This window comes from Petaurus breviceps, unplaced genomic scaffold (genome assembly GCF_028583685.1).
Source record: "Petaurus breviceps papuanus isolate PSGF00001 unplaced genomic scaffold, PetGlider_PUasm1.0 221, whole genome shotgun sequence".
Taxonomy (NCBI): Eukaryota; Metazoa; Chordata; class Mammalia; order Diprotodontia; family Petauridae; genus Petaurus; species Petaurus breviceps.
In genome coordinates this window covers 742,338-767,762 of record NW_027185877.1, presented here as the reverse complement: position 1 = coordinate 767,762, position 25,425 = coordinate 742,338, and the positions used below count along the sequence as shown (strand labels likewise).

Here is a 25,425-nt window from a genome sequence, read left to right as displayed (position 1 = left end):
AATCAAATTAACATCCTTATTGTGAACCAGAAAGGCTGTGACAATCTTTTTTTTGTGTGTATACTTCTGATTTTAGTGCAGTAGTAAATTTTCTATACCTCTACTCAATCTCTGAGGTTGCTACACTAAAGTACTTTTACCTGGCTATGACTTCCCTACACATATCTTCCCTTATTAGAAAATAAGCTTTTAAGGGCAGGGGCAATGTCACTGGAAATTTTCATTACTAAAGGTTAAATCTAGGAATGTTGGTTCAAAGTGGGAATGAATCTTGTGTAAGGAGATGGATGCTGTGGTTGAGTGCTGGTATTTTTATTTCTTTTGATCTTTTCACGTGAGATTCTTTTGGAATTCTAGAAGCTGAACACCGCAGTGATTTAGGGGTAAGGTATGTGTCATTAATTATTTTCTCTATATTATTTGGAATGTCACAGTCACTCTGCTTGCTGACCAACAGGAACTCATTTTACTTTTCTTTTTCCTTTATGGAAAGTTACCCAGTAGTTTGGTAATAATTTTTAATCTTTGCTCCATCAAATAATGTCTGACTTACTTGTTTTGGTTTTAAATTATACTCTTTAAAAATTTTAATGTACTCATCTTCCCTTACATATGGGGATTAAACTTCAAGGGAGACTGCTTTGTTGTTGTTTTTCTCTCAGAAATAATCATGATTTAATAGCAGAAGACTGATAAAATATATTAAATCACTTTTTAAATGACATCCAATTGTAACAAATGCTATTCCTATAAATCTTAGGAGTTAGTCTGGAGCTCAAATAAATACTTAAAATTCAATGTTTGATGATACATTTCCCAGTTTGGAAATACAGTATCCCAGTTTGGAAATCAGAAAAAAAAACTCAAGAGTTCCTAAATAGCAAATATAAGGAAAAGTAAAGTTGTAATAATGGAAGAATTTTTATTCTAGACTGCCTGGATTTTAAAGAAATAGCTTGATAACTGTTTCAATATAACTGATTTTCTTTACAGCCCTTAATTATTCTGTTTTTTTTTTTCTCTCCAGAGCTTCTTAAATGCTTCCAAGTATTTCCTTTTATATTTTAAATTTGCCATTGTTACTGATTAGCTCATTAGTTCCCATTCTATTAGCTATTTTCACCTAATCATTTTGCAAGGACAAGCAAAATATTCGAGGATTCCACCCTGCAATAAGAAACAGTTGACCATAATAAAGTGCAAGCTAATATTCCTTAACAGCACCATGCAAACAGAATATCCACTTCTACTTTCTAGGAATAAAATAACCAACTTCTTCAAGAAAGACCTATGCTGTGCCATATGAGACTTCATCTGTGGAGAACCAAAACTTTTCCCACACATACTTTTCCTCCCAACTGGATATGAAACAATTACCATGCATAAGATTTGCATTTAACTGCCTCTGAAAGAAAGATACTATCCATCAGGCTTCCACTTAGCTATCTCTTTAGCTGTGAGCAGGCATTAAAAAAAAAAAACAGACCAAGAGATTTTAAACAGCACTATTGAGAAATCCTCACCTTAGGTTATATTTTTATGTGTAAACTGTTGGGGCTCAGAAAAGCCAGCAGAAAAAGAACAAGCCTTCAACATGACAGCCCTTTATCACCTCAAAACTGTTCTGGATATATCTCACCCTCCCAAATCACCCAAAGCATTCAGCTCTGGGAATTCCAAAAGGAATGCCACTTGAAAAGGAACTCCAAAGACTTAAACAGACTAACACCGCACCACAGCTATCAGCCCCATACTGACATGAAATGAACCAAGATCCATTCACACTGTCAGTGGAGGAGGCCAGTGTTAGCAGTTACTGAGTCAAAGTTCTAGTTTGTAAACATCATCAGCAAGATAGTATATGGTACAGACATGACTATAGTTCAATAATTACTTATTGAATTTGAATTCAAATTACAGTCCTCCTATCCCTGTCCTGTAAAATATCAGAAATAAGTTTAAGTTAAGCCATTTTCTTCAAATCTTCTATAACAACAATGGTCAGAACAACCTTTTCCTGGACGTGGTAGCCTCAGGCACTTACTAGCTGTGTGACCCTGGGCAAGTGACTTAAACTCCACATGTCTCAGTTTCCTCATCTGTAAAATGGATGGAATAGTAGCACATACCTCCCAGAATTGTATGGATCAAATGAGATAATAGTGCCTGCTTAGCCTTAAAGATACAGACAGATAGAGAGATAGATAGCTGTATATATAGTCATATGTACATATGTTATATATTACATATAAATATACATGTGTATACATGTGCATGTGGATAAATGCAGACAGATGTAGATGTGGATATGGATATAGATATGGCACTAGGTGGTACAATAGATAGAGTGCTGAACCTGGTGTCAGGAAGTCTCATCTTTCTGAGTTCAAGTTTGGCCTCAAATGCTTACTAGCTGTGTAATCTTAGGCAAGTCACCTAACCTTATTTGCCTTGGTTTCCTCATGTATAAAATGAGCTAGGGAATGAAATGGCAAACCACTCCAGTATCTTTGCCAAGAAAACCCCTAATGAGTCATGAAGAATTGGACATGAATGAAAACTGCTGAACAACAATATACATATATTATATGTTTGTGTACACATATATAGGCCAACATATAGGCTATATATGCTAATTAGTATAATTATTCAGAGAGAAATTGTGAAGTGGAAATTTCACATATAATTTGGATTGTTAGCACTGAAAATCTTTGACCTTTGGTAGAAGCAACACCATGCCAATCAAACAAAAGTTCCAGCAACATAAATCATGATCTCTTTATACATTTAAAGCTTGTTCAATTCTTGTACAGGCTTACTCATATTTGTCTTCACCTGGGAAACTGTTCATGTAGCCTAGTAATATACTCCACTTTTATTTCATTCCTGACTTTTTCCCTCAAATCTTTTCATTCTTACCTTCCAGTAGCCCTATGAAGTAGATAGGCATGAAATCAAATTTAAGAAAGAAGGGTAGTAAGTTCAGCAATTTGGGAATGTCACTTGGAATCTAAGTGTAGCACGATCATGACTTCTGTCAATCAATAGGTAAACATTTCATCAGAGGAAAATATATGTATTGGTATTCTGTCAATCTGTGGCAAGGGGCAGCTACGTAGCACAGTGGAAAAGGCACTGAGCTTGCAATCAGGAACTCATCTTTATGAATTCAAATCAAAGTCACACAGTTATTAAGTGTCTGAAGGAGGCTGGATTTGAACTTGTGGAAATGCATCTTCCCAATTCCAAGAGCAGTGCTATTTCCACTGCACCACCTAGCTGCCCACTAGAACTGAAGAGCTGAGAATGAAGGAATGGAAAACAGGAGTTAGGGATTGCTGCAATTCGGTATCACTGGGACTGGATGATTGCCATCTCCTCTATGTATACCCTTGATCCCATCCCCTTTTCAACTTCTCCAGCAGATTATTTTCACTCTCATCATCATCTCTTTTGGTCGGGTGAGAAACTCACTAGCCCATCCTGCCCCTGCAAGCTATTGTCTCTCTCTACTTTCAGAGATAAATGCTTGGGAACAAAAAGAAAGCTCTCTTGTGACTTGTGGCCTCAACTTCCCTTCATTTCTCTTCTCAACTGTTTGCATTCAGACAGAATTCTAACTTCAACCTTTACCTGAAATGCCTTCTGCAAAGCTATCAGTAAACACTTAATTACAAAAGTCAATGATATTTTCTTAGTCCTCATCCTTCTTAACCTCTCTATGCTCTTTGAGACTGCTCACCATGCTCTCTGCCTAAATACTGTATTCTTTCTGGGTTTTTATGACATTCTCATCTCTCTTCCTGCTGGTTCTCAGTTTCTTTTAATGGTTCATTATTTACTTCATACCTACTAAATAATCATCACTGAAGGCTCTATCATGGGCCCTCTCTTTTTCCTCTACATACTCTCAATGTCCTCATCAAAGCCTCTCGCTTCACTAATGCTGATGACTGCAGATCTATAGAATCAGCGACAGTATCACCCTTGACCTTCAGTTCCGTGTTACTAAGTTCAGTAGAACATTGACCTTTCTCTACCATATATGGCACCTATCCCATTCTCAACAATATTTCAAAGATTACTGAAAATGGCTTAGCAATTAGTTCTCCATTTCTTTCAGATGTGGTTTTGTCTACTGCTGCTGAAAAATTCACTGGAGGAGGCTAGTATTTTTTCCCTTAACATTAGTATGAGAACTACTAAAGATGTCTAATAAAAATATTCGTGAATATTACAGATTAAAATAGATAAAAGTATTCACTATATCTGGCAAGAATATAATTAGGGTATTTATAAATAGCTACAATATCATTAACTATTTCCTTTTATCAGCATGAAGGCATAGTAACCAATATGTATCTTTTTTATAAAAATAAGTAGTTACAAGTAATTATTTGCTTCTCTGTCAAAAAGAAAAATCTTTTAAGCAGGTAGTGTGTAAGCATTGCCTCATTTGAGTGAAGAGCAAGAAATTTAAGTAGCATTTATATGTGTGTATACATATGCATTTATATACCTTTCTGCCATTTAGTTCTCATTCTTTTGTTCTATTTTCTCTTATATCACCCAGGATAGAACTGCAGGGGACTCTCATGGACCCAATCCCAATAATTTTCAGTAGATGACCTGATCCATTTCCTACTTGGGTCAGTTATCCCCAACCTAAGCAAGGTAATCCCTTCCAAGTGTTTACTTTATGACATGTAATGAAGACACCCGATCAGGTTAGCTCACTACATGGCAGAACTTGAGAGTTCATAAGATCTGCCACTCTCTACCCTCCTAACAGCAGGATCTATGGGTCTGTGCCATAACAACCAGCTCTCCTATTTACTTCTGAATATTATTCATTTTAAGAATTGCAAGGGACTCCAGTGGCCCTCTAGTCCAATAGTTCAATCATTATCTAAACAGAAGTGCTTTCTACAACATCCCTTACAAACATCACCAGGTCTCCACTTAAAAACATTTAACCACTATCTCCTAAGACAATGCATTCCACTTGGGGACAGCTTTAATTGCTAGGATTTTTTTTTCTTTTAAAATTAGTCTATATTGCTTCTCTAGTTTTTGCTATTAGCTCTGTCATTTAGGCCCAATTCAGATCTCAAGTATCTGTTCAGATACTTGACAATCACTATTCTCTCTCTCTCTCTCTCTCTGTCTCTCTCTCTCTCTCTCTCTCTCTCTTTCTCTCTCACACACACACACACACACACACACACACACACACACACACACACACACACACACATATACAATCACTACTTCCACTACCACCAACATCACCATTTTGGCCTTGGTCCTTTTGTCCTGTCAATGGTCTTCTTTTTTTTTTTTTTTAAGCAATTGGGGTTAAATAACTTGCTCAAGGTTACACGGCCAGTTATTTCTGGGTGTGGTGCTGAGTGTCTGAGCCCGGGATTCAATCTCCAGGTCATCCCAACACTGGAGCCGGTGCTCTTACTCGCTGTGCTACCTGGCTGCCCCGTGTCAATGGTCTTCTTAAAATGTAGTGACCAGAAATGACCACAGCTGTATTATGATCAGAGCAGAATACAGCAGAACTATCATTTCCATAGTTCTGGGGGTCGTTAAGTATCTCTTAATGAAATCTAAAATGACATTAATCTTGACTGGGAATAGCACCATGCCACTAACTTATGAGTTTCTAGTCCACTAAGACCAAGGCCTTTTTCACAGGATTTTTACATATACTTGATCTTTTTTTTTTTTTTTTTGCTTTTTGGAGGGCAATTGCAGTTAAGTAACTTGCCCGAGGTTACAAGGCTAGTTATTTTGTGTGGGTGTTGTATCTGAAGCCGGCACTGAACTCGGGTCCTCCTGACTCCAGGGCCGACGCTTTACTCACTGCGCCACCTAGCTGCCCCTGTACTTGATCTTCTACTGATAGAGTTGACTTTTTTTGTACCCTGCATATGGGATTTTACCTTTCTTCCTATTCAATTTGTCTTAATAAATTATGTAGATTTCCACCTTGCTATTTCTTTCTCAACCAACATCTGCACCCCTATCTCAAATCACAGAAGTTAAAAAGAATGGTAAGAATGAAAAAAAAAAAGCATTCACAACAATGGAACTAACATAAGTTTTGTTTCATTTTCCTCTGTAGTGTGATACAAGCATGACAGAATCATACCTGTGGAATGGCTGAATTAAGCTGTCGCTGGAGTGAGTCTCTATCATAGATGACATCCTGAAGTCTCTGTTGTGCAAGTGACAAGCTTTCCTGTGTCTCTCGAAGGGTCTCTAGAAGCCGATCCCTTTCATCTAGCATATTCACCATCAGCTGCTCAAAATGGGAATCCGAGTCCGAGCCACTACTCTGGGACCCCCTTTGACTCATTGGGGTGTCCTCATTTATTGTGGGCATCACCTCACACATCATTGCTTAAAGAAAGGAAAGAAAAAGAAAAGTTAGTAAAGAGAGTATCGTCCTGATACATGGGTTCTTTGATGTGTAGGATTCTGACCTTTTAAGGATTGGCCTTTCTTATTTCAACAGTTTTAATGTTCAGTGTTTCCCTACTGAGATCTTCATCTCTATAGAGGTCATGAAAGTGAACATTCAGCACTGCTACTTCTGAGGTCTGGTATGCACCATTCCCTCCAGTTCTTCTCTTTTTTTTTTTTGAACATGTGTACCTAACTACCTTTAAACATCACAAATTCCACTGCTTCTGAAAAAAAAAGTTTTACAATGAATCCTCAGCACCCTGCACATAAGTGTGGAAGGAGAAGGGACATTATGAGCCATCTAGTCGGGCTCCCACATTTTACATATGAAGTAGGTGAAGTCTAGAGAGTATAAAATGACTTGCTCAATAACACATAGGTATGTATAAACAGGCAGTTTTCAGAAGAAGAAATCAAAGCTATCAATAGTCACATGAAAAAAATGCCCTAAATCATTACTGATTAGAGAAATACAAATTAATAAAACAACTCTGAGGAACCACCTCACACCTATGAGATTAGCAAATATGACAGAAAAGGAAAATGATAGGTGTTGGAGGTAATGTGGGAAAATTGAGACACTAATGCATTGTTGGTGGAGTTGTAAACTAATGCAACCATTCTGGAGAACAATTTGGAACTATGCCCAAAGATCTAGAAAACTATGACTATCCTTTGACCCAGAAATACACTGTACCCCAAAGGTATCTAAGAAAAAGGCAAAGGACCTATGCACACAAAAAATTTATAGCAGGTTTTTTTTGTGGTGGCAAAGACTTGGAAATTGAGGGGATACCCATCGATTGGGGAATGGCTGAACATTTGGTGGCATATGATAGTGATGGAATTCTACTTTTTCTATAAGAAATAATTAGCATGATGGTTTCAGCAAAACCCAGGAAGACTTACCTGAACTATGCAAAGTGAGCAGAATCAGGAAAACATTGTACACTGTGATAGAAATATCATAAAATGATCAATTATGAATGATTTAGCTACTCTCAACAAGACAATGGTCCAAGACACTTCCAAAAGACCCATGATTAAAAATCCAATTCCTGAGAAAAATCTAATGGACTCTAAATGCAGATTGAAGCATTTTTTCAATTTCTTTATTTTTCTTGCTTTTGCAACATGCTTAATATGGAAATATATATTTGTGTGATTTCATATGTATAAGTGATATCACATTTCTTGCCTTTACAATGGGTTGAGGAGAGATGGCACAGAAGGAGAGAATTCAGAACACAATTTAAAAAATGAATCTTAACAAAAAACAATTTAAAAAAGAAATGTTATATAAGTACTTACAGACAGGAAAAAAAAAAGACCACAAGGTAGTAAGGAAGGCAAAATTTGAACACAAACCACACTGAGTCATATCACCTTTAAGTAAAGAGATTTTAATAATAAAATACTCTCTAGTCCTCTCAAAATCCTGGTCATCCTCTCACAGACATAACACAGGTAGTTCTTTTGTCTCTCCTAAAAGTGAAGGTCAAAATTGAACAAAGTACTCAAAATATGCCTTGATTAAGGTCAGGCTACAGCAGGACCATTATCTCTCTCATTCTATATACTATGTCACACAATGCTAGGTCAGTCTATAAACATATTGATGTTGCAGGCCACTTAAAGCCTTAGATATTTTCTTTAAGAGCTGTTATCTCCACTTCCTTCTACACTGCTACAATCTTGCATCAGTGAAGTTCTTTTTTTTTAATCTCAGCATTATGTTACATTCACTGTTATTAACTTTGACTATTTCCTCTGTTGCATTATTCTAGTCCAATAAGATTCCTATGGATGTGAATTCTCTCATCCTATTTGACACCAAGCTTCTTGTAATCTGCTAATTTCTAACTCATGCTACATATTCTTTGATCCAAGTCATTAAAAACAAATGTTAAATAGCACATTGTAGACCTTCTAAGTTGAGTGACTCATTGAGTAGTTCCACAGTGTAGTCATGTACATATACTAAAGCTTATAACATTTCAATTGATCTACTTCTTGAGTTAACCTTTCAAAAAAAAGGATATTTGAGTAAATGGAATTAAATGTGTGTGTTTTATAAAAATAATGCCATGCTGTCTGTCAGTGATCACTATTTCTGTAAGTGCTCATTTCCTTAATACATTGTTCTAGAATTTGACTAGCAGTAAGCCTCAGTTGTATAGCTCCTCATTCATTCTCCATGACTTTTCAAAGATTCTTTCACTGGCTGAGCAATTGACTTGGCTAACTACATCTTCTGGGTCTGTTGACTTGAATTCACTACAGGTAGTAAGATATGGAGTGCCTCAATTAACAATCATTTATTAAGCAGCTACTATGTGCCTGGACAATGTCCTAAGCACTAAGGCAAAAAGAAATGTCTCCATTGTCAAGAAGTTCACATTCTAAGAGAGGAGAACACATCCAATCAACTATGTACAAACAAGATATATACAGGATAAATTGGAGGAGTTGATGAGATTGCCAAGTAAAAAAATATAGAGGGAGGAGGAAAGTAGTCCTAAAACAGGTCTTGGAGAAGCCTTGCATTAGGGTATGTGATCTGGATTGAGATCTGACAAAGGAGACAGAGAAGGAGATGCCAACAAGTGGTAGGTGAAGCAGGAGAAGAAAGCTGTGCCACAAAAAGCTAGAGAGAAAAGAATATCAAGGAAAGGGGAAACAGCAGGGGCACACAATGTTCTAGAAGGATGAGGACTGAGAAAATCCTCAGTCATTTTTCTTTGCCTTTTTTGGAGGGGAAAGGTAGGGCAACTGGGGTTAAATGACTTGCCCAAGGCCACACGGCTAGTTTTTGTGTGTGTGTGTGTGTTAAGTGTTTGGAGTTTGGATTTGTTATTTGAACTCAGGTCCTCCTGACTCCAGGGCTGGTGTTCTATTAAGTGCACCATCTAGCCACCCCAAGAAAATGCTCAGTTATTTTAGTTATCTTGAGTTTTCACTCCTCCCTGCTATTCAGTTTCATTCTGTTCTTCCTAATACAGACATAGTTGCCCTTAGAAAATCAAACATGAGAAAAGCAGAATTTGAGTAGTCCAAATCCTGTTTGAAAACAGACAAAACTCTTCTCTTTTAAACAGTCTCTCAACCCAAGAGGTTAAAAGATTTGCTTAAAATCGTCCAGATAGGAAAGGAATAAAATGGCACCTGAAGCCAGTTCCCCTACCTCTAAAGCATGCCATCAGTCCTAACCACTAGGCAAACCACCTTTGACTTCTACCTTTCCTTTCTACCTTTTATTCCTTTAAGCTACTAAACTTGCTCATCTTCACTACTAAACTGCTAGAAAGATTATTTTATACTGACTTTCCCCAGTTACCAGCCTTCAACAAAGCTCTATAAACTACTTCTCACAGGCAAGGTGCAAATGAAAAGCATCATGGGATAATGAAGTTAGATTGAGAGTCTCTAACCTTACTGTAAGGCTGACTGAAGGTCAAGGAAGTCCTACCTCTCAAATATACTGTTTGTGTGGCCTTGGAAAACTGCCCAGTGTGGGGGCGGCTAGGTGGCACAGTGAGTAGAGAGCACCGGCCCCAGAGTCAGAAAGACCTGAGTTTGGATCCAGCCACACACACACACACACACACACACACACACACACACACACACACACCCACCCCCCCCCAAAAAAAAAACTAGCTGTGTGACCTTGGGCAAGTTACTTAACCCCAATTGCCCTCCAAAACGAAAAAAAAAAAAAAGAAAATTGCCAAGTGCTCAAAGGAAACTAAGCCATAAACATAACAAAAAGGCTACTGATGTTCTTTGACAGACAATGTTTCCTTGACAAGTTCTCCCTACACTAATGGAATGACAGATCTGGAAAATCACCAATATATCCATATATACACATAGAGACATAGATATAGATGTATGTGCATATATTATCTACATTTACATCAATGTATCTCTGTATTTAATTGTTGTTTGTACTTAGAGAACCAATGACATCGTAGATGTCTTGACTTGTGTGTGAACTGGACTTAAATGAGGAAGAACTGCCCAAAGACATCAGTCTTACTTTCTCTTTCAGAGTCATTGGAGGCCAGTGGCAAGACAAAAGTCAAGACAACTTGCGATGGCTTAGGATGCAGGGGATGACCTTGGCATCATTGATGCCTGGCTAAGCTTTGAGCACTCCACAGACACTTTCATGACCATTGGAACAAACTGTTCTCCTCTCAGGGGAAGTCTTCGCATTCTTGGGGTAGACATGTTCCTAACTGACCTTTGGGTTTGAGGTCTGTCAGTTACCTTCAACCTGGTTTAGCCCAGTTGCCAACACAGTTTTACAAAGTTGTGCCTGCTGCTCACATTACAGCTTTTTGGAGCTGCAGGTGAGAGCTTGGTGTCAGATAGACACCAAAGGTAGATGAGCAGTCCCAAAAAGGGCTCAATAAGCCCTCACACCAGAGCTGCTATTCTTCCCTGAATTACCCATACTCACTTTCACTCTCTTTCTTTAACATATACACTCATACATATGTCTACATGCATATATGTACGGGCAAATCACTTAATGATGCCTCATTAAGTTTCCTAGTCTGTAAAATGGGCTCAAGAAGAAAATGGCAAACCACCCCAGTATCTTTGCCAAGGGTCTGACAAGACTGAAAAGACTAAACAACAACAACATATTTCCCAAAGCCAATGAGGTCTTTCCTCAGTTCTTTTCCTTAACGGCAGCTAGGTTGAACAGAGGATAGAAGGCTGGGGCTGAAGTGAAAAAGAAATGTTTGAATCCAGTCTCATATACTTAGTGTGTGATCCTAGGTTAGTCACTCAACCTTTGCTTGCATCAGCTTCTTCATCTGTAAAATGGGGACAATAGCACCCTACCTGCCAAGGTTTTTGTAAGGGTTAAATGAGAGAACAATTATAAAGTGCTTTGCAGAGTGCTTAGAAAATTGTAGATGTTTAAAAAATACTGCTGTACTTCCTTCCTTCATTAACCATTCTATGAAATGTGGCTCTGGTCAACTACCCATCTCTCTTGATACCCTCTCCTTTTGCTATTTGATACTGTTCTCTTCCTCTATTGGGACTGCTCCTTCTCAGTCTCATTCACTAGATAAGTTTTTACCATTTATTTTCACCATGTATTTTGTCTTCCAAGGTCACCTTCAATAGTTACCACAGGTTCAAATACCATATTTATCTATAAAAACACATATATGAACATGGCTGGTCTGGTTTCTCCCCCCAAAAAGAAACATTTGACTCTTCCTTCTGACACAACACACATTTGATCACTTGGAAGGTTCTGTCCATTCTTCCTTGGCAAAGTTTCACGCATCTTCTCCTCTTTAGCTTTTCCAGGTGCCAGCCTGGAATAGAAATTTACCTGTCAAAGGTGATTGTGATTAACTCTTAATTGATCTCCTTGCCTCCCTTCTCTACAGTTTGAAACTACTTTGGACTATGCTGCCAAGATAATCTTCAGGTGTTAACTCTCCTGCTTAAAAGAAAAAATCACCCTGGCTCCTTGTTGCTATAGAACAAAAATACAATCTATAAAGACAAGTAGCAAAAGTCCTCCACACTCTTCCAAGTTCCTTTTTGTTTTGTACAACACTGCTCTTTAGTGCACTGTGTCTCAATCAAATGGAACAATTTGCTATTCTTGGAACTAATCCTTCTCTCTTGAAGAAAAGAAGGAAAGAAGAGAGGAAGAAAGGGAGAGATATAAAAGGAGGAAGGAAAGGAACAAGAAAATAAGGATTTAATAAGCACTTACTATGTGCTTAAAATGGCTAATAAATAAGGGCCAGCTAAGTGGCACAGGACAACTCATTTGCATGAGTTTGAATCTGGCCAAAGACACCTGGTAGATGTATGACCCTTGACAAATTACTTAACCCTGTTTGCCTCAGTTTCCTCATCTGTAGAATGAGCTGGAGAAGAAATGGCAAACCACTCCAATATCTTTACCAAGAAAACTCCAAATGGGGTCAGAAGGGGTTGGACTGAATGAGTGAATGAGACCAAGTCGCAGTATAGAAAGAGAAAAGTATCATGGTAACTGATTGAAGAGAATATACCAAGAAAGATGGGGTAGTCAGCCAGTGGCAAACTTCATAGAATGGTCAACAAAAGAAAGAAACAAGCCCTTGTTAAACACCTATGATGTTCCAAGCACTGTGCTAAGCACTTGACAATTTTTCTCTCATCTGATCCTCACAAAGGCCCTGGGAGGTAGGTGCTATTGTTAGCCCTATTCTACATTTGAGGAAGTTTGGGCAAGTTTTGGCAAACAGAAATTATATGACTTGTCCAGGGTCATACAGGTAGCAAGTATCTGAGGCTGGGTTTGAACTCGGGTCTTTATGACTCCAGGCCCAGTTATCTGTTCACCTTGCCACCCAGCTACCTCTGAACATATTCTAAGTTATATTAACACAAATCATTCTCCCATGCCTGGACCAAAATTTCCACCTCTACCTGTGGAAATTCTCTTCTTTGTTGGCCAACCTTAGCTTATTCATGAAACCATTCCCGATTTTGCTTCTCCCATCATCTCCCCTGCTGAGATAAGTATACACACATATGTACATATATACATATATGTGTATATATTGTGTATGCATGTATATTAGAAAAATCTATATATGAGTTATACATGGGAGCAGGGGGGAAAGGGAGAGAGAAAGGGAAGAGAGGGGGGAGTGAAGGTGGAGAATCACATTTGACAAGTAAATTTCTCCCTAAATTTCCTATAACACTGGTTCTTTACCTTGTAACAATCAACTTTCTGTCATACTTATTTATAGGTCTTATCTAAATGGTACACTCCCTGAGGCCAGGGACTACTTTTTTTTCATTTCAATATCTCAGCAGTTAGCACAGTGTCCCACACAGAACAGGAACTTGATTAGTGTTTGCTGAATTGAAAGACACTCAAGAAATATTATAGATACACTTAGATATAAATTCCACAAAGAAAAGTAAGGTAGAGGTATTTGTTCAGATTATTACATAGTAATCACAATTTAAAGGCTTTTAGTTTCCTGTCTGGTGCACAGAAGCATAGAACTGGAAAGGATCTTGAGAGTGAGGATTGCAACTTCTAACATCCAGTCTTTTTTACAGCCCAAAGAGGTGACCTTTCTTCCCAGGGTTACACAGCTGGTTAGGGTCGAGTTGGACCTAGCCCAAGGGCTCCTGGCTCCCAGCCTAATGCTCATTCCACTCCACCAAGCCACACTCTGTGTTCATACAATCTAACTTCCCTAAATGTTCCAAAAAGTCAGTGACATAAATGGTAATGTTTTATCTATTACCTTCATATTTTCTCTACTAGTAATGTTACCAAATAGAAGACATCTTGAATTAGTCCATATTTCCACCTGTCTTATTAATTTTATTTCTACAATCTTCTCTTATCTGTTAACCATTTCTCAGAAAACACATCCCATAGTTATTTTCCTCATCACCTTTGCCCTGAACTCTTATTACAGCTTCCTAACAAGCTTCTACCTCTAGTCCCTTGTCTCTCTTCTTATAATTAGGGTAGACTTTTGAATAAGATAATGGATGCAAAGTGCTTTAACAAAACTTAAAGGAATATATAAATTTGAGCTGCAGGGCAGAAACTCTCCTTCTCAAAAACCTTCAATGGATCCCCATTGTCTAGTGAAGAAAGCATTAAAGACCTCTATCCTGGCATTGAAGAATTCCAAAACCTGTCTTTTTTTATGCCTATCCCCTACTACTTCTCATTCGCTACTCTATAGCTGAGCTAAAGTAAACGACTCCTTATTTATTTTTCTCAGCATATTTTCTCTATGACCTCCACAAACATGCCTATAATGAACTCCTCCCTCCACACCTTTACCTGTTTAAATCCTTTCCACTAATTCCCACATCAGGAACTTCAGGTGTCTCCCCTTATGCAATCGCTCCCCAGCTGAATGTGTTCTCTTCTTCATCACACTTCTCCTAACATATATCACCGGTTCCTATCCTTTACACCTATCCTAAATGCCTTTTATCACCTTTCTATGTGTACATTTCTTATCCCTCCTGCTCCCCTTTAGTTGTTAGGCCCCTGAGGGTAGCAATTTCATTACTTTTTCTATCTTTTACTTTAGCACATCATTCCATATTAGTGGGCATTTAATACATAATTATTGAAATTAGTTCCAAATCACCCTATGTATTGTTCAAATAATTTGGTGTTTTAATCAGGGTTTGTATTTTTCTTATTGCCACGGATCACAATTGCTCCACATTGGAAAAGACAAAGCTTTTTTGAGTTGCTGTCCTCTCCTCCTACAATCCCATCACCTCATTAAGAAAAAAACAAATAAAAACTATCACCCAGTAGTTATGCCTCCTGGCAAAGAAACTCTGCACTTAGCCAAGCCTTCTGTGATGATGGTAGTTTCTAGGTCTATCACATGGTCCCATAATTCAAAGCCTGTCCAGCTTGGTAATGCCTGGCACAGATACTGCCCTTCTGGCATAGCCTTTGAGAATACAAAGTCACCTCTACACTATGGTGAAGAATGAGAATAGGACTTTATTTTTGAAATAAGAGGAATAAATTTAAAGGCAAATTAACATGAGAGAAAATTCTTCCTGGTATGAATTTGGCCATGATTCAACCTATTTTGAGCTGTTTCATAATTTCATGGGATCAAAAATGTAGTGCTCAAAGGGACTTTGTTGTTCAGTCATTTGTCAGTCCTGTCTGACTCTCCATGACCCCATTTTAGGTTTTCTTGGCAAACTTACTGTACTGGTTTGCCATTTCCTTCTCCAGCCAAAGGAACTGTAGAGATCACCTAATCTAATCCCTTTATTTGGTAGATGAAGAAAATGAGGTCCAGAGTCATTAAGTGACTGCCCAATGTCACATATTTACTCAAAGGCAGACTCACGATTTGAACCCTGGACCTAGATCCCATGATTTTGTCCATCATACTTTAGAGGAAAACCAAATAGTCAAGAGTTGAACAAAATATTGAGAGAGGTGACCGCTTTTAGAATTCCTCACCTAAACTTTAATGTTTTATAATTTCCCATTTGTTACAATGCAATATTTCTTGTTCTTTCAATGCCAACAAGCATAAATTGCTAGCAATACAGGCTTTGGAATTTTGGTATAGTAAAACCTGGTAGATTTTAATAATATCCTCTAACTTAAAACTACAACAATATATCATTCAATCTAAACAGTCTGTCTTATCTGACACTTCTTTCAGGTCATATTCTTGAATAGGAAGGAGGTCAAGCTCCAAAGATACGACACTAGTTACTTATTTTATCATTCCTTTCTAATAAGCAGGTGAAAGAACCGAAATTATCTGTTACTGTATTGGTCAGAATGAAAAAAGGATGCTGGATCTGGAGTCAGAGGACCCAGGTCCAAACTCTTGGCTTTGCCAGTCACTTACTTGTGTCACATTGGACAAGTCTTTTTAATTTTCAGGGGCTCAGTTTCCTCGAATGTAAAATGAGGAGATGAAAGTAGATATCCTGAAAGGTCATTCCCAGCTTGACAGATATGCTCCTAGGTATTGTACTTGCCCTGATTCACTAAGGAGAGTATAGAGCTAAAACTGGAACCATATCAAAGTGACCAGTACAACATATGGTGAAAACATGTCCCAAAAGTCTTAGTGCAGTTTTAAGCTACTAAAGTGTAGTAGTTACTATAATATTACTAGCTTTAAACTGCACTAAAATTTTGGGACTCTTTTGGTAGAGTAACAGAGACAGATATTACTGATATCCACCATCAGAGAAGGAAGAGGTATAAAGTATACTCTTCATAAATTTAAAGAAGTTAAAGTTTTCATACACAGAGAAAAATACCAAATTGTTTTTTAAAGCACCAACATGAGGAAGAAAAAGGTGAAAAAGTTATTACCTGCAATAACATCTCACGTTTATACATTGAACTAATAATTACAAAATACTTTCCTCACTGAAATCCTGCAATAGTGTGTATACTCTATCACCATTTCACAGATAAAGGAAACCGAGGCTTAGGAATCCCTTTTTCCAGGATCAGTTATACAGATAGCAAGTGTCAGAATGAGACTTTATTTATGGGTACTTATGGTAATTAAGACTATTTTTGCATCTTGCTATAAATATTTGTTGAAAATTCCTTTTAAATGGGCATTTTGATGCTTTCTATTATTCTTAACACTTTAAAGAATGATTGTCCATATCTAAGTTTAGATCAACATATTTTATGCATTAAATGACTAACTTGGGGAGCACCATCCAGAAATGTCGACCATGAATTGATCTGTACCTTAGAAGACAGTTTTAGAGTTGTGTGAGATTCACAGATATGCTTAGTAATTGTATATAATTGTGCAGATACTGAAGTCAATGGCAGGATTTGAACTCAGGTCTTCCTGAGTCCAGGTTAGAATGCTCAACAGTATATCATGCTACTTTTAGTAAAGCTTGAACAAAGGGCACTCTATTCTACAACAATCTGACAACTCCTAACGGATAGAGAATTTATGAATTTTTCTCCTCTTTACTTGCCATCAGAAACTATGAGGGAAAAGAATAAAGAATGGAAAATTTTGCTTTTCAAAATTGCCAAGAAATAGAAATACCTGGGATGTCTTCATGGTTCAGTATTCAAAAACTATTAGCACACATGCCATGCATGAAATTAATATAGTGAACAGCTGTGCCAGTCTCAAAAATAATCTGAAGAAATCCATACTGTTTTCTGTCTAGTCCTTCAAGTCAAAACCAAATCTAAGGCCATGAAAAATTATAATGCTTTGACAGCAACCACTAGAGGGGAAAACACTTGAATTGCTTAGTAAAGTTGCTCATAGGCTAAAACATTTGAGGGCCATAAGAGTTCACTATTCTATTACCCAAGTCATTACCTGCTTGAAAAAACAAATTATTAAACATGATTATTTCTCAAATTATTTTAACTAAAACAAATCTAAAGAAAAACCAAATGGAATAATAAAACTTCAGATTTATATTGAAATTTAAGAAGAAGGCAAACTGAGGCAAATCTCCACACAAGAGAATCAATGAGAAAATGATACAAGATCAATCTTTATCTTCTCAAGGTACTACAAGACTTTAAAAAATTCTGGCTCAATTTTATTATAGTTACTCTATAACTAAACAACTTTTAGACCTACCAATATAAATCTAGCCCTTGACTTATTCTCAACCAAAAATATCTTCTCATGAACAAGGTAGCCTAACCTCACTATAAAAAGTGAGCACATTTTCTTCCTGGCTCATTTTGCCTCAGGGATGAAACATTAGTTCCATTGCATGTGCCAGTATCCCTATTCAGAAATCCCAATGTGCCACCATTGCTGGTTACTTGGGAGATAAAAAGAATAAATGTTATATCTGCTTCCCTAAACTTTCAGGATACCTAAAAGATTGTAAAGAATTACAACTGAAACAAAAAAAAAAAACAAGATGCTGTCAGAATAGATCATTCTCAAATAAGACTAATATATATGTGTGTATATATGTATGTGTGTATATGTATATCGCAAAAGCAAGCTAAACCTTGGTCCAATTAATTCAGTTAAAGTCCTGTACTTTATCAGGTTTTTCAAGAAATGCAATAAATAGCCACTAGGAAAAAGGGAAGGATTTTTTTTTTTTTTAAAGGACCATGCCACCAAGGGGAAAAATGGACTACTGTGTATAAGCTCCATTTGGTCTATCAGCACTCAGGTTCTTTCTAATGAATGTCATCATTTGAAATTCCACTTGCAAAATTCTCTGAATACATCACTCTGTTTTTATAGGCAGTTTATCAATTTATATAGATTGAACAATGTAAAGACCTAATTGCAGAATGGATGATAGATGAAGGAGTTTGCATGGGTTATTGGGAGCTTCATCTCCTCCTCATCATATTACCTATGCTTTTAAATGCATTTGTTAACATTTGACAACATGCAAGTTTACTCTTGGACAGTAAAGACGGACATGTTTAAAATTTGCCATAAAATCCTGAGATGCACATAGTATATCAATCTACTTGGTACTGCTTTCACTAGTAGATAACACTTAGGTCAAATTGGGGAGTTAGAAGCATCATTCATGAGGGAGGGGGTGAGGAAGAAAATAAATATAAGTACTTAGGTTGGTGGCTGGTGCTTGAATTGGCCTTGAAGTATTTCAGTTTCTCAAAATGGGAAACCAGGAAAATGTTCCTCTGGCCATAACCTTGAGTGCCTTTCATATCCCTCTGGTCTCCAAATAAAAGTTTTGGATGCCAGCTGGACTCCAGGCTCCAGGACTTTCAGGATGGAAAGCAATTGTTTTCTGTCCATCTCAAGCAGTCCAAGGAGGACCTCTTCAGATGTGACATAGACTATAAAGACTTAAACTCCTTGATGGATGTCATTGCATATTTCTATCCCAATAGCTCACCAGAATTTAAAACTCATGAAAGGCAAGGAGGTAAGGATGAGTTCTACTGCAATGGTTTTTCTTCAGAGCCCCATGGGCTCCACCTCAGTTAACCTACCGGGAGTGAGTAATTCAGCAAGAGAGAATCTTTGCCATTGTCTGAGTGGCACTGCATGCATATTCCCCCTCCTATTTAACTCTTTGACGTCTTCTGGAGAAAAGACTGTCATTTCCAAGGAAAGCATTTCCCACTTTCTTCACCCTACTGATCTGCATATGTCCTAATACCCTCACTAGGCCAGCCCCCTTCCCTCTCGAACTCCCCTGGACATCAAAACCAGCGGCCACACCCCCCCCCCCCAGAAGTTGACTTCAAGATCTCCACACTAAAATTCACCACCCAGCATCAGGAAGAGGGGCGAGGATAAAGAAGTAGGGGAAGTAGGAAAGGGGGAAAAACAGAAAAGGGAAGAAGATAAGGAGGACTAGAGCCCCCAGCCAGGATGAATTCTGTATTACATACAGCTTCCCTGGGGGTGGGGTGGGGCCAGGGAGGTGGAAGAAGAAGGAAGAGCCCCTGGAGCTATCAGGGAGATTTGATACCTAATGCTTGTGTTTTGGCGTCTGCTCCTTCAATTGATCAATGACAACCGCAGTCTCCACCGGCTTGATGGGGGGTTGGAGAGGGGTGTCGGCTCACGCCGGGCGCTCCTGGACCGTTTCCCTAGCAAGGGTAGGAGGAAGGTGGCTCAGAGAAAGCCCCGGCCCCAGTGCTTTGCCGGCAAGTATCTGGGCTTGGAGGCAGCGGCGGCAGCAGCAGCAGCAGCATCCCGGCATCTTCCCGTGCTTCCTCCATCAGCAGCCAAAAGGAGAAGCGTCCATCGGAAAAATGGCATATTACAAATTTTGCTTTGGGAAGCAGAGCTCGGCTCAGACCATTGTCAAGAGGAGGAGAGGGGGGAGGCGGCTCTTAAAGCCCCAGCGGCCCTTTTCCAGGAGCAACCGCTTCCACACCAATTCACGCTTACAGCTGGAAGAGGAGGCAAGGGAGGGAGGAGGAGGGGGAGAGAGGAAGCCTCCAGACTTTCCAAAACTTAATCGAATGTACGAGAAATCTCCACTATCTCTCTCTTCTGTCCCCGCCCCCCAAGCCTGGGTCACCAGAGGTGAATAAACTCACTCTTGTGTGCCTTAAAATGTGAGTACTAAAAAAGCATAGAATTGGGGGGGGGGGGTAGGAGGAAGAGCGCCCCACCTGGTTCTAAGCAGCCACCTTCTCTACAAAGGAGTTGTTGGTAAGCATTCATTAGCCCCAAAGCAACAGTAAAAAGGAACCCACAGTAGGTGAGAAAGGCTAGGCAGGCATTCCGCCCCACCTCCCCCTCATCCTGTACAGGTTTGTTCCATGTTCTATCTTAATGCACTTAAAAGATGCGCTCCTGGCTCAAAAGGGTAGGTAATACACGCCCTCCACACCCCCTACCCCCTCCACACACCCACTTACCTTCCCAAAGCCTCGTGGGGAGGCTTACAGGTCCCAACCACTCTAAGAAGTTGGCCCGCCCCAACCAACCTGCTGCCTGCGCGCGTTGTACTGAAATTGGGGTCCGTGGGGCTGCTAAGGCATCGCCTTTTCGCTTTGCTCGTTCTCGGTGCTCCTCCTCATTCTCTCTGGCGGGCAGGGGCTTCCCCTGGAAGCTGCTGCAGTGGTTTCCACCGGCCCTTAAATAAATTCTGAAGTAATCACGTCTTTGCTCTCCCCCTCACGCACACGCGCTCTCTCGCAGATCCACACACATACACTCTGCTCCCCAGATGCAGCGCGAGTGCAGTTGCTGGTGCGGCTGTCGCTGCTAGGGGACGGGCTGGCAGCTTCCCACTGGCTCACGCAACTCTCGCTCTCCTGCCAGTGGCCCCTGAAGGCGCAGGGAGAAGTCCGTAGAGAAAAGAGCCGGAAAGGAGGCGCGTGCCGCTCTGGCCTCTCCCCGCACCCAGCTCACTGGGAACCAGTGGTACCCCGCGCAATGGTGCCTCTGAGAGGAAGATGCGCGCTGCTTCAAACGAGGACTAGCGACTCGGTTCCACCTCCAACCTCTCAGGCCGTGGCAGGCGTGCGGTGTGCCACGTCGCAGCTCCTTGAAGGAGGAGCCTGCCTTCCCACGGTGCTAGAGAGGGAAAGAGCTGGGGTTAACTGTGGTCTGGGTGTGGCAGCAATGAACAGCTCTGGCCCTCTTCTCCCCCATTCATTGCTTTGGCGATGCTGATGTACGGGGCAAAAAGCATGACAGCAATAGCTGTGCTACAAGCAGAAGACTTCGAACAGGTGGTCTTGCCTCGTTTTCCCCCCACCCCCGGCCAACCCCTTTGCCCTCGGCCAACCCCCTCTCCATCTCGAAGATGAGCACACTAGCCTGGTTTCTTCCTTCCTACACTCTCCCAAACACAAGCACACATTCCAAGAAGGGAGCAAAGAAGCTGGTGAGAGGAGAATGTCTGAATTGCAATCTGCCCTACTTAGACCACAAGTTCTGTCAAAGGAGCTATCCATTCTCCTCGTGCTAGTAATTAGGGGAAAAGAGAGGACAGTGGGAGGACTGAGTTCAATTGCATGGTACAATTTTAATAACAAAATAAAACAGGGAAAGCAGTTCAAATCCCATCTCTGCCACTTAGGAGCTGTGCGACCTTGAACAAGTCACTTAACTTCCTAGAACTTCAGCTTTCTGAGAGACAAGAAGAAAGAGATGAGAAAAATGGAAAGGGCATAAAAGCATCATGCCTTTAAACTACTTATTTTGTGTTTCTAAAGATGCAGCTATTTTCAGGAAGCAGTGTATGTATCCTGGAAAATACAAGGGACAGGTTTGCTGATAACCCTTCTGGCAACAGTCTAAAGAACTATGGTTACAGAGGCATTCTAGGAAAAAAAAAAACTGTAATCCCCCTTTTTTCAGGGTCATAGGAGCAACAAAATAGAAGACTATACATTTTCTCTGATCCCCATGACCTCTTAAACCTCACCAAAACAGAAATTGCATGCCAAAGAGAAAGCAACTTCAGCTATTTCCATGGTGTAGGACACCCAGAATCCAAAGGAAGGTTTAAAAAAACTCTACAAACAAGAACTGACACTCATTAACCCTGAGCTCACTTAGCACTGCTTCCCCCATGTCACTGCAAGTAAAGCTGTATTAGCACACTCAAGGATAGGACAAAAGCTTGCATGAAAACCCACCCTTTTACCTTGAGTGTGTAATGGGAATGCAAATTTGGAAGATCTTCCCTGCCCCTAGGCTAAAGTGCACCTGAAGCCTGGGGTAGGAGGCTTGTTTTTCAGTAGATACTTTTTGATTGCCAGTGGGTCCAAAAGGTTGTTACATTCTCTGAGCCAGGAGAAGGCTATATAAGCCCTGATGTGTAGCTTTGTTTTGGGGGCTCACTTTGAGAAGTGTTCTGTGATTTGATCTGGATTCTGGGAAGCCGTTGTCCAGAGCCCCCCGGCTTTGAAAAACCCAGATGTTGAAAGCCAGATGTTGATTTGGTATGGATGTAATGGTTGGACAGTTTGGAAATCTGTCTACTTGATCTGTTTCTGTCTTGATAATTCTGCCTGTATACTTTGAAGTTCAGGGTGCTGACTTTTTTCCCCTGAACAAGGTAAACAATATATGTTTGACTGATTAAAGTAAGCTTGTTAACCCATTTTGAGTTGCTTTCCTTTATCAAAGCAGATCCAAGAACCTGTGGTGGCAGCAAACCCTGAGGACACTTGGGGTGCTTGCTGCTACAGAGTGCTGCTCCCTCTTTCCAGTGCCTTGGACACCCCAACTCTAGGCTTCAGAAGTTTGTTCAGGACTAAACAGTCAGCTTGGCCTCAGCCCTGTAGAAGCAAAAGTCTGCCAGAGGTGGCAATCTAGAAGCACCCACAAAGTAAGGCTCTGAACTACATGTGGAGGTGGGAGGTGGGGTTGGGATAGGCTCTGGACTACTGGTGCCTGGCCAAGAGAACTGAGGAACAGAAGGAATAGAACAGGTCACTAGGGATGTGAACAGTGAATTGTTCAGTATGAGAGGAGTCTGAGACACTTTGAGACTCAGCACTTAAAGAAACCATAATCAGAGGGGAGGGAGTCTGGAAGTGAATGATAAGGAAAATAACGGAAAAAACTGACAGTGCCAAGAAGAAGAAAACTCAAACACCTTGAATATAAACAGATAACTCAGGAAAAACTAATAGCAGAAGAAAAATATAGTCTTCCTGAAGGAACACTTCTGTTTTGACTTTATTACAAATAGGCCAAGGAGCTGGACCTATGGATTAATTAATATAGAATGTTCCCAGATGAAAAAATTCCTACAAACAATGCAGGTTACTACTATTATAGGTAATATAATTTTGAGAACTGAATAGATCCTCAAGAGGTTAAATGATTTGACTAGAATCATACAGTCAGTTATGTTCCAGAAATGACACTTGAACTTGTGTCTATCAGGCTTTGAAACTGACTCTCTTTCTACCATGCCACTCATGCTGCTTTTCATCATTTCATATGTCAACCAAAAGTGTACATGTGATTTCATAAATTTAGGAATTCCTTCCAGTGATTCAGATGCTAGCCCAGTCATGCCTGTTCCTCTTGTGTGACTCTTTACCAAGCTGTTCATTTATAGAACCATATATTTAGATCTGGAAGAGTCACAAAACACCATTTTGTCCAATCAATTTGTTTTAGAAATGAGGCCCAGAGTGGTTAAACGGTACCTCGTTATCCCCAGGGTGAAATGAAAACTTCTTTCTTTGTCATTTAACGCCCTTGACAGCCTGAATCCAATCTACCTTTCCAGACTTGTTACATATTTGTCCTGTAAAGGTACTCTATGGTCTTCTTGCAATGCCTTCAAACAAGCTGTTCTCTCCTCTGTCTACAAGAATTCTCCCCTTCTGCATTCAACTATATTTTGCTGAGCTGATGTTGATTTACATTGATAGAGGGGGTATCCTTGTGGGGGAGTTCTCAATACCAGTGAAATCACAGGTTCAGTCTAATATTGATATGTATATGGACATTTATTGATGTATATGCTATCTCCTAATATAAAATGTAAGCTCCCTGAGGATGTCTCGTTTCATTTTTGTCTTGGTGTCTTCAATGTCTGGCATATAATAGGGCCTTATGATAAATTATTTTAGATTAATCAGTTGGTTTGGGGAGAGAAGAGGGCTAGAAACAGACACAGTTGGAGAAACCTTGTCTCCTATGGCACCACTTAGTCCCAGTGTCCAAGACTTAAGGTCAATTGGAGCCAGTCAGAAGGAAATGATAACAGAGGGCATCATTTGTGAAAATCAACCAAACTCCTGTCTCACCTATTTGTGGAGTTTTCTTGACTACAACTTTTTCTCCACTAGACCCTCAGCATGATTACTCTGTCTTTCCCCATGGTGACTAATCTCTTTGTCTGCTGCTACATTTCAGAAAAGCTCAATGGGTTATGAAAGATTATTTGTTTTATTTGAAAGCAAGGACAATTGTGTTTGTCAAGAAAAGGCTTACTCAGTGCCTGGACTTAGTAAGGAGCTACCCAGCTTGTCTCCAACTCACCATTGAAAATGACTGATTAAGGCAATGTGTCATCACAATAGGGGTGATTTAGGAAATAGCTGCCATTTCCTCAGTAGGTCCAAGGATAATCTTGCTACAATGAATAAAGATAATACTATCAGCAGTGAACTGACTTAAGAACTACATTTTTTTTCTACAACTGGATTTCAGGCTGAGACTTTACCCTGTGTGGAAATGTTTTTCAAGAAAGGATGCACATCAATTCAGAGGACCCATTAGTTTTGGACCTGGAAGGGACCTTTGAGATCATCCAAATCAATCATTCATTCTACAGACGAGGAAACCCAGATTGAAAAAAGTTAAATGATTTGCTTAAGGCCACATGGGTACTGTAGGTTGAGGCTGAATGGGCAGAACTGCCACCCCCACCCCCGCAAAAAATCAGGTTAGATTAGCATTAATTAGGTATAGAGTGGGATCACTGCATGCTACATTATAGCGATGACTTAGCAGTCCTAGAAGAGAAAGACAATTTGAAGGCCATGTAGTTCAGGAACCTCATATTAGAGATAAGGAAATTAAGACTGGAGTGGAGGGGTTGGTAACATGCCTGAGGTCATTTAGGTAGTATCATCAGAAGGTGCTGAGTACAGAGCCAGTTCTTCATGCTATACTAGGGAGCTTTCTGTGGTTTAGTGACTACCAATGGTAATACAACTAATGTCAGAAACAGGATTTGAACCCACATCTTTAAGACTCTAAGCCTGGAGCCTTTTTAATATTTTTATACATTTAATTTTTAATTTATGGAATAAAACAAGCATTTCCATAACCTGGTATAAAAAAAAGTAATTGCATATAAAATTACATATCTATTATGTACGATTTGCTATTCCTTTAAAATATATAATAAAGATATATTTTCTTTCTTTTTTCTTCCCTCCCCCACCCATGTCCTAGATATGACTACTATTAGATACAA

General features: G+C 39.5%; 1 protein-coding gene across 2 annotated transcripts in view; it reads right to left on the bottom strand.

The window, feature by feature from the left end:
* PPFIA2 (PTPRF interacting protein alpha 2) overlaps positions 1-21,232 on the bottom strand; it is a 737,051-nt gene extending 715,819 nt beyond the window's left edge. Inside the window, exons 1-2 of one of the 2 annotated variants that reach the window (XM_069094786.1) lie at positions 20,384-21,232; positions 6,164-6,414 (exon numbers count right to left, since the gene is read on the bottom strand). In XM_069094786.1, the coding sequence (XP_068950887.1) occupies positions 6,164-6,412 (249 nt within the window). In that variant the 5' untranslated portion in view covers positions 6,413-6,414; positions 20,384-21,232. Of the gene's footprint in view, positions 1-6,163; positions 6,415-19,482; positions 19,940-20,383 lie in introns of those variants that run through there. The other variant, XM_069094785.1, reaches the window with a different exon arrangement.
* Positions 21,233-25,425: the final 4,193 nt, after the last annotated feature.